This window comes from Netta rufina (assembly GCF_964035555.1).
Source record: "Netta rufina genome assembly, chromosome: 3".
Lineage (NCBI taxonomy): Eukaryota > Metazoa > Chordata > Aves > Anseriformes > Anatidae > Netta > Netta rufina.
This window is the reverse complement of record NC_140125.1, coordinates 57,640,792-57,650,927: the sequence shown is the minus strand read 5'-3', so window position 1 is coordinate 57,650,927 and position 10,136 is coordinate 57,640,792. Positions and strand designations below refer to the sequence as shown.

At 47.9% G+C, this 10,136-nt stretch overlaps 1 protein-coding gene across 1 annotated transcript; it reads right to left on the bottom strand.

Moving 5' to 3' along the window:
* Window positions 1–325: 325 nt before the first annotated feature.
* On the bottom strand, window positions 326–8,901 carry TAGAP (T cell activation RhoGTPase activating protein). The gene is made up of 10 exons (XM_084283348.1): window positions 8,789–8,901; window positions 8,222–8,306; window positions 8,059–8,112; window positions 7,465–7,531; window positions 5,791–5,963; window positions 4,815–4,976; window positions 4,237–4,346; window positions 3,415–3,610; window positions 2,843–2,960; window positions 326–2,638 (listed from the first exon to the last, which is right to left on the bottom strand). Exons 2-10 carry the CDS (start codon window positions 8,246–8,248, stop codon window positions 1,458–1,460), a joined length of 2,088 nt encoding a protein of 695 aa, XP_084139474.1. The 5' UTR covers window positions 8,249–8,306; window positions 8,789–8,901; the 3' UTR covers window positions 326–1,457.
* Window positions 8,902–10,136: the final 1,235 nt, after the last annotated feature.

Below are 10,136 nucleotides of genomic sequence, written 5' to 3'. Positions count from 1 at the left end.
TACCCTGTTTGAGATGCTTGTGCACTGCTTTCCAACCAGCCACTTTCAGAGCGGCATCACCTCATTGTAACTCCCTCTCCTTCTTACTGACAGCTGCTGCTATGTGGCAGTGTAACTTGTTTTCCTGACAGAGTTGTTCCCAAAATCTAGCCTGCAGTCTCTTACAACATCACTAACAGAGATACCGCCTGTCAGTTTCTTTCCTTCCCACTTAGAGATGTCATGTCATTCACACACAACTGCAGTGCCATGAAACAGTATAAAAGTAGGTACAATACCTGCAGTGCCTGAGTGTTTTAAAGGGAGACAATGGACAGTGTGGTGGTCATGCAGAAAAGTGTTTTATTGTAGTGAAGTTACACAGGAGAAAAACAAAAGTCTGCCTGCTCCTGGTTCAAGGCTTTACTGAGCCATAAAAGTAAGTGCTAACCAAAACAAGTTCCTACATGTAAAAACACATTGCACTTCTAGTCATTTTACAAGGTTAAAAGGACAATACCTGGAAATGTCTTTCTTTCTTTCTTTCTTTGCTTTTTCTTTCTTTCTTTCTTTCTTTCTTTCTTTCTTTCTTTCTTTCTTTCTTTCTTTCTTTCTTTCTTTCTTTCTTTCTTTCTTTCTTTCTTTTTCATTTTACAAATAAACTGTAATTTTGACTAGTTAAAGCTGGAATCTAGAATGTTTCCTTACAAGATTTCTTTCTTCTTCTTTTTTCATATAAGAGCAAAACCGAAGATGTTCTCTCTGTCTGATTAGCTGTTGAGTTCATTTCAACTAAAGGCACCTCAGACCACATGAGGCTTACTTGATACATGCCCATAACGACCCTGTAGGGCTTCGGTGGCTCTAAACCCAGGCTCAGTACACAATACTAATGCTGGTTAGTGGTCAGATCGTTCTCATGACCAGCAAGCAGGAGGAAGGAATGGCAGCAGGTACAAAGGGCTTTAGGGAAGAGTGCAGAAATGGCCTTGATGACAGAAAAGCTCTTCCCCTGCTGGGGTAACTGCCAACCCACTTCTTAATGCAGAAAATCAGCAAAGCACTGTATCAGCCTGACAAACACACATGGCATAGAGCCTGTGACCATACAGAGAAGAAAAGGAAGGTGGGGCAGGTTTTGGACCTGCCTACCTTTTAATTGTCCTTTTATGGATACAAATACAATGCTGTTTATCAACTATGAACTAGTTTTCAAACACAAAAGGTTATGTACAGCATATTTACTCATATTTTTACATAATAATACACACAGGTCTCCCCCCACCCCACCTTGTACGGTGGATGAATGTGACACGTCAAACCAACAAACAGTTCAGAAGAGCCTCCAAGAAAAAAAAAAGTTCATATGGAGCTAGCTTATTCTTGGTCCCTTGAAAGTAAAATCTTACAAAGGATGAGCAAGATATCTGTTTTTACAATATTTACTCTGCACAGTGCAAAGAGGGGGGATAGGCTCTTTAAACATAGGATTCCTTAGCATACTGGATCTGGTCTACCTCAAAAATTGGCTGGCTGCACCTCCGAGCCACGTACTCATGTTTGTTCTTTTGGCAGGATTCAGACATAGCTCTCAGTCGGTACACTCCAGGGGTCACAGGTAAACTCACGCGGGAGTTTATTCCAACAGTAACACTGAGAGTTTCAGTTTCTCCATCAGAATCCTTCACTGCAGGAACTCTCTCACTGGGTAGATCCCCTGGAGCTGCACAGGCTGTGCCCTGAGCACAGCTGCTGCACGGGTCAGGCAGCAAAGCGTCCTGGTTTGAAACCTTTAACCTCATAGTTTGAACCGTGAGATTGCAGGAGGGAACATGAGTGGCCAGGCAGTTTCTAGTAGCTTCTTCGTAAGACGGTGGTCTTCCAGGATTCCTCTGGTCTACCTCTCTGAAGACCTCATCAGCTGACCTGAAACGTGGCCTTTGCTGATATGGCACAGGCAATGGTTTGTCATCCTCAGGGCTGTTTTCCTGGACAATTCTGCAAGAGAATTGATCTTTCTTTGTGAAACTGTCTCTCTGGAAGCCTGTGTTTTTTCCAGGTCCCCAGCTCAGGGGGTTTGTTAGTGTTTTCCTGTGGTTTGCAAAAGAGAATGACATAGAGTGCTTTTTGATCTCTCGCCGAGGTGTGCTGCAGTCTTCATTGGGCTTGGTGCAAAAGGACTGAGGCCTATTTAAAAAAGTTTTTTTGGGACTAGAGGGTGAAACTACTGGGGAACTGGTGAAGACTGAGCCATCAGAGCTCTCCAGGGAGCAACTGGAGGATGTTTTGGGTAGAGAGTCTGTTGATAATTGGGAAGGTAAGATTGCAAGCTGTTTTTCCAGTGCCGCATTCTCCAATCCTTGTTGTTTCTGCTGTACTGGAAAATTGTCCTCACTTTTGTTTAGTTTCTGTTTCCTTATCCTGCTTTCAAAGCGGTTCTGAAAGGACAGGTCTGGCTCTGAGTACCTCCTGTCCATCGTGCTGATGTCATTTTTACAGCTAGTCAGTGAACTGGCAGACATGCATGTTGGATATCTTCTGCTCACACCAGTGCTTCTCCCTTTGGGATGTCCCACCTCACAGGTACAGGAGCTGCATTCAGCTTCAGGATCTGGGCTGTCATAGGCGGAATCATTCTGATGAGCAGCACATAGGTGTTCTGTGGGGACAAAGCAGCTGTTAGTTTTTACTGACCATTGGAGAATAAAAGGGAACTACTGGTAAAATATTCATGTGGAAGTGCAGAACAAGTGTCTTTAAGCCTCTGCAACACTCTATGTTTCCACAGACGTATTCCCACATAAAATTAAAGAATTAGGAGCAGCAGTACCAGTCTGTCATAATCCCCAGTCCGTTCTCTTACCTGTGGAGCTGTCTGTGTGCTCCGCTGACTCCTCAGTCAAGGCACTGGCAGGCCAGGCAATGTCCTCCCCAAATATTTCTGAGCAGTTGTCTATGAGGAACTCTACCAACACCGTCACCTGCACACAGAAAATCATAATTCAGTCAAAGGTGCTGAAAACATATTGCACGGTTCTTCCTGTTCCTGCCTAATGTAAGATGAAAGGCAGCACAGAGAAGGATGGTCAAAAATCCTTGCCTAGTAAGAGACCGAGTCCACACTACAGTGTGAGGCCTGACAGTGCACCCAGCCTGGCCCGTCCCAATACAAGCTGAAGGCCATCAGCCAGGGCGCGTGGGTGGCAATGCCCGCAGGGTGCCCTGTGCTCTCTGGGTGCGAGGTGCCCAGGAGCCGTGGTGCAGCACAGGGGGCTGCAGGGCACCCTCTGCTTGTGCTCAGAGGAGGGGAAGCCTGGCCTGTCATGCCGCAGGCACCTGGGGCACCCCCACCTCTCAGCGGTGCGGTTTTGTTTTGTGTGGCTTTGGCACTGGCAGCGGGATCCCTGTGCAGGGCTCGGGTCTGTCCCAGCGTACCTTGTCGTTCATCTCCTTCTGCACCTCCAGCGGCAGCGTGCTGTCCGTCCCCGGGCCCAGCATGTTCGGGCCAACGCAGATGGCGAGGTTGTTGGAGTCCATCCTGCTGCTGGCGGCGTTCTGGCTGATGCGGTGCAGCACGGAGAGCAAGTGCTTGAGCAAGACGAGGTTTGGTCTGGGCAGTTTGTCGGCCACCCTAAGTGAGCACAAACACAAAGGGATGTTAATCGGTGGTGCGGGGGCCGCTACTTCTTGGTTTGAGCAAGTCTCAGTTAAACTCAGGCAGACGACGCTTCCTCCAGAAAGAGGAAGGCGTGCGCTTCTTCCACTGCTGAGCAGAGGCACCATTCAGAAATCCCCAGCGGCAGCTGCGTGCGGTTAATTACAAGGTCTCGCACTGCACGGTCCTGACCGAAGGGCAGCGTCACAGCGTCCGTGCTGCTGAGCAGCTGAGGTGGCGTCAGGAGGTGTCACCAGAGGCTTCCTGACAGCACGTGAAAGGCCTGCGGTCGTGCCACGGCTCTCACAGCCCTCTGGCCAGCCTCCACCTCAGCTCTGTCTGAGGAGCACTACACAGAGGTGGCCCCATGTGCCGACCTCGTGGCCTGCATGGTGACCACGCCTGTTCCTCCTGCTGGGCCTCTCGATCCCTAGGGTGAGCCCTAATGCCTTCAGGAGGTGCTGCTGCGAGAGGAGCGCCTCCCTGTGCCACTTGGCCTCTGAGCCAGCCCCACAGGGCAGCTGAGCAGCACCACAGGATTTTAAATGAGGCTTGATTCCCAGAGGAGGATGGTCACAAAACATGTTGGTTACAACACTTACTCTCTCAATTCTTCAATTTTTTCCTCCTTGCTTGGCTTCTCCAGTGCTAGCATCCACTTCTCATACAGGTCGGCTGACAGGAGCTTGGAGGGAATGTTTCGGAGGAAGTCCTGCAAGGCCAAGAGATACAGATGAAGCTTTGGACATTTTCCTCTGTGTACACAGACAGCATCACCACAACTTGGGCTCCCTAGGAGCAGGAGCTGTCTGCTCCCTAAGGTGACCATCAGCACTGGGGAGCAGCGGGCTTCATGAGTACATGCTGAGTACACTTGCATTGGTACACTAAGAGGTCCTGGCTCTTTTCTGCTTTTTGTTCACCCCTAAATCTGACTATTCCTTGCTGAGGAGAAGAATGAAACAAGTTTCCTGTGGGTGTACAGGAAATCAGTGGCAGAAGAAGTGGAGCTGAAAAGCCAGTAGAAAAGGGAAATGCCGAACTTTCCCATGTCTGAAACTTTTCATTTGATTTCACTCTGTTTTTTACCCTGGAGCCCCACCTAAGCCAAATTGCAACACTAAACTGTGCCTGTGCAGATTAGCTATGTTACCCACAGCAGAAAGTCAGAGCAACTCACCTTCAAGACCACTGCCAGCAGATGCACAGTTTTGCTTTTCAAATCAACATTCTCTCCTTTGTTTAGGTCCTCCTTCAACTCTTTTCGTGCTTTCTCATTGGCAGCTTTTCTGAATATCCCTTCAGTGGAAGGTCCTTTCATATACAAAATAGTGAGGAGATCCTGCAGGAAAAAAAACAGGCAGGGATGGGAGAACTGTTACTGTGAATGAAGAAAGGTCCTTTGGCAGGTGAACACTCCTTTAGAAGTAGAAGAAAAAAATTGATTGAAGGTACATTTCGTTTTACACAGGTCAACATCTAGTTCTATCTCCAAGCAGATTATACTGGTAATAAACTGTTTTCCCCCTTATCCATACTTCTTTTGTACCAGTGAATTCCACTAACCTCAGTGGAGCCATCCCTGTTTCCTTCCAGAAGGAAACAAGAGACTCAAATCTGAAACCTGGGCTCAAATCCCCCCCCCCCCACCCCAAGCCAGGCTGAATGCCTAGCAAATATTGCTTAGAAGAGGAAAAAGCATGGAAAATTTGAAAAACCATCTCAGTGGGAGAACTATCACAAGATCATTTTTTAACTAGAAGATAGTTTATAGTTATTTATCAGTGGCAGTCCATAGCTGAACAAGTTTTGGGGAAAATATAGAAATCTCTGTATGTTTATAGTGCTGAGAGATTCATTTACATGACTTCTGTAAAATCACAGATGTTTATACCAAGCAGCATATCTGCTTCTCCAATTCCTGGTCCTGGGTTGTCTCCACTCAAAGTTACTTCCAGTGAAAGTTGCACGGGGTAGACAAAACCCACAGACCTAACTCTTTCTACATCTGGGATGGGCCATGAGCTTCCCAGAAGTGTGTATGAAGGGGAAACACCAAAATCACTCATCTCCTGAGCACTGCAGCACAAGTGCTGGGGATCCCTCATCCCACTGAAAGCCAGAAGTATGATAAATGTACCGCCAGGATTGCCTACCTGGACTGGCTGGGGCAGCGTGTCATCTTCCCCACAAATAATTGCCAGAGGCTGGCCAAACAGAGCAATCTTGAGGCCAGAGTCCAGCTGCCCTGGGGAATCCCCACTGGCAGAAGTTCGTCTCAGAGCAAACGGCCACGATATCACCTTCTTTCTTTTCTTCATTCCATCTGCTGCAAGCAAAACAAACAAAAAAAAACATGTTTTTCTGGGAAAAAAAAAAAAAACAAACACAAAACAAAACAAAAAAACAACAACACGGAACTATGCAATTGTGCTGCCTTTCATCTGTGTGCAGCGCTGTGTGGTGCAGAATGAAGAGCAGAGATGTATGTCGAAACAGCAACTCAAATTAAACCAAAAGAAAACCAAGTTGTTGCTAAGGAAACCACTGCTGAAACTGTGGGGCTGTGACCGTCCCTCCAAGGACACCACCTTTCCTGTTGGTTTTTTGCTGATTTTTTTTTCTTTCTTGTTCTCTAGTCACTATTTCCTCTTAGAGAACGGGGACACAAAAGGCACAGCAATAACAGCAAATATTTGATGTTTATAGAGATTTTTGATAGTGCAGAGGTTTCTGTGATAACTATCTAAGGCAGATATGTCACTTGGGCAGCTTGCAATGGCAACAATTCTCACTATGCAGACATGACCATGCTCAGTCTAAGGGCATGGCTGGAACTCGGGACTCGTGCTTTTCAGCCTTTTCCACAGGCTGCAATGGCAACACGTGGCTCCTGCTCTGCCAGCTCCAGAGTCGCAGTGCTGCGATGAGAGTTGTCCTGACAGAGCTTGCCCCCTGCCAGTCTGCCACTGGATAGTGATACTTGCTCCAGATCATCACTGTTGGGCCTCATTGGCTTCAGGGTCACAAATCTCATAGCATGGGTTTTGCATCTGCACCTTAAAGAGGAGGGCATGCTAGGACTTTGGAGATGATGGTTGTATTGCTAAGAGCTGTGCTTTTTCCCTATCAGTAGAATCCTTTTGCTAGAAAGTTTTCTAAAAGCATTGCCCTCTGCAAATTTACTCTAAAAGACTTGTCTTCTACTCCAAAATGAAGTTATACAAATTCTCAGGACTTGTATTTGTGGCTTAGCACGAGTCCTCGATAGTCAAGGGTTAAAGGCTGTGAGAAAGTAACCCAATGTTAGGGTCATGTAAAACCCTTGCTTCTGACTCTCCTGAGAAATGGTGTGGCATGCAAGCCTGTTCCAGACCCGCCCTGCTAATGGTCTCCTCCAGATTGTTTTGCAGGTGCTGAGGTTTTGCAGGGTGAGAGAAAACAAGCGCAGGCAGTCGGTTGCTGCTGCCAGCGGGGTTTATTTGCTCTGGAGCGTAACCGCTGGTAGCGGCCCTCACTGGCAGGCCCACGCCCCAGCGGCGATGCTCGTGGCAGAAAGCAGCACGTTTCCTTTCTGTTGCTGCCCAACACAATCAGGCTTTGCTCTGAGGAGCACGGAATAGGAACAGGCTGGCACCCAGCACTGCCATCTGCCACGGTACATAAGGGAGAGAGGTCGCCCGCACGCGGCGGCACACGGGGGCTGAGCCGCCCCCTGTACGGTGCTGAGCTTGAGCTGTGCCGGGGGAGGTGGAGCGGGCAGTTCTGCAGGAGCACCAGCTTGCAAGCGTTTTGTACAAGAAAGCAGTTCCTCTGTTTTTAAAACTCACCAGCCAGGTGGCAAAGTCCATCCTCGGGGTCTGCTGGTCCCAACAGGGGGCATTTCTTGGCATCAGCCTGCAAGAAGAGCACCGGGGTTACACGAGGGCCGTGAGTGAGCTGCTACAGCCACACAGAAAAACATGAGAGGCTCCAGGGAGCGACCAGAGCAAGCCAGACACCTGCTGAACGACCCCTGCGCCCAGCTGTGCCACTGCCTCACTGCCCAACCGTGGTGGTGGTGGCAAGGGCTTATGCTGCAGCCAGCCCCCCCTGACCTGCCCAGCCACTCACAACCCCAGTGCTCCTTTAGGCTGCTGTTTGACCCACAAAAGCTGGAAACAAGCTGGACAGCCCACCCTTCTCCATCCTCCTCCTGCTGCTGGACATTTCCTCCCCAACTTCTCCAGTGAGGAGGGGGCTGCTGCCTCACTGGCTTCAGAGCCTGCTAGGATCCTGCCCAAAACTGCCCGGGAGCCTGGGGCTCTTCTGCACACATCCACCTTCGAAGGGCTCTGCCTGCTCTCCTCCCTGCCCCGTACCCACTGCGCTCCCCCAGGGGCCACCCCTTTGGAGGAGACCTGGGGTCTGGAGAGGCTGCTTACCTCTGACGGGCACTCGATCAAACTCTCCATGTTGCCAGCATTTAGTGTCTTTGACTAGGCAAGAAAACAAAGACCGTGCGTGAGTAATTTAATGCTACAGTTTAGAATCAGGGCTTTTCAAAGTCACTCTGTTGACAGAGCCGAAAAAAATAAAGACACTCACTGTATTACAGCTGCTTAACACTTTCATTAGGAGTTTAATCGGGGGATCTCTGGATGCTCTGGTTTCCTTAGGTCCTTTTGTTTGCCTGTTTATTGAAAAAGAAATGGACACAGAGCTTTGTAAAACTTCACCCTTCTTTTTTTTTTTTTTTTTTTTTTTTTTTTTTTTCCCCTGCAATCCAGGCTGGCAATTCAGTATGATGCCAAACTAGCAAGATATCCCACCCAAGTCAGTCGTAAACCAGCGCTCGCTGGAAGCCTGTCTTTGTAAGGCAGCCAGTCCTGTGCTCTGTGCGCCTCTTGATTAAATCAAAAAAAAAAAAAAAAAAAGTGACTTTCCATTTTTAATCCATGCAAAAAAGCGATCAGGCAATGACAGCTGCCTGAGGTTGTTGCTAACGTGCCAGCACAAGGCTGAGCAAGCCAGGCAGCTCTGCCTACGAGCTGCACTTTGTGGTGGGTGCCTCTGCCCGACCCCTATTTGTGTGTGTGTCTCTGTACAGCTGCTTCTGGAGCACCCCACTGGCTACACCCCGACACCACGCGTTTATCCCCAGGCTTTACTTACCCAAGGAGCGAGTCCTGCCAGAGCTCCTTCACCTCCCGCAAACTGCTGAGGAAAGGAGAGGCAGCATCACTCCCCACTGCTACTAATCCCTTGGACAGACGGAGGCGACTAAACAGTTCTACCCCACGTGTGCTGCCTTATATAGCGCACAACAGCAGGTGGAAATTCACAGGCAGGAAGCAGCATCATGGGGCAGGACTGAGATTCTGTGAAATTTCTGCCTTCCTCTTTCCTTTTAGAGGAGCTACTCTTTTTTTTTTTTCCTTAAAGAAGACGAAGAGAGAAAAAAAAAAAAAAAGACAAGCTTGTAGCTGTTATGCATGGAAAAGATGAGACACTTGCCAGGTAAAGGTTCCATCTTGCATCACGACAGTGAGGTGGGATGTGCAGAGGGGGCTGCAGTGTGGGCAGCTGCTCACTGCTAAAGGGCAGCGGGTGCCGTCTGCTCTTTGACTGCCCGGAGACCTGAGATTTGGTAGCATAAAGGCACGCCGACAAATCAACTTATGCTTAGAATATTTAAAAAGAAGGGGGGGTGGAATAGCCAAGATTCGGAGAAATGTTTTTGTATATATATTTTTTTTTTTGCAAAACTATTGGCAACGGCTTAATGTCTGAAAGCAAATGTAGGCACACACTTTGCAAGTGCCAGCTAGTTCTTGAGTATCCAAGGACTGGACAGGCTGGAAATGGATTATCTGATAAAGTTACATTGGGTGGTGAGGTTTTCATTGCTGAAGATGAGTGAAGTTTAAAAAATAAACTGACTGAAAAGGAGAACACTCCAATTTTAAAATGCTACTCTATTTTTATAGAAGTGATGTTATGTAATAATACAGTAATGGATAACAGTATGTAATAAAAATTCTCAAATAAAATATTTCTTAGAACTGTGTGTATATATCCAAATAAAAAATAATTAATTCAGATGAAGAGTTCAAAAAAATCCAGGAGAAATCTGCCTGTGCTCTCCCTGTACCTTTCAGGGTCTGTTACTGACTCCCTCCAGCATGGGCACTTCACTTCCCTACTGCAGTTTAGCCATCAGGGACAGGGACATAATGACAGCAGGACTTACTTTACAGGGTTATCATGAAAACTCGTGATTTGTAAAATGCAGGAGTGAGCTCTGATGATTCCCTGACACGGGCAAATTGTGATACAGTGTTCTGGGTACCAGTCTTTTCCTCTAATGAAGCAGAAGGGCTAGAGCTGGGCACCAAAGGGCTGGGAATGTTTCAGCAGTGGATTTAGCAGGGAAGGAGGCGTGTGGAACTGTGGTCTCTCTGCTGCTTCCTCCGGAGGATGCTCTGCTTCATATCTGCCGGAGCTGAGGCTGTGTTGTAGC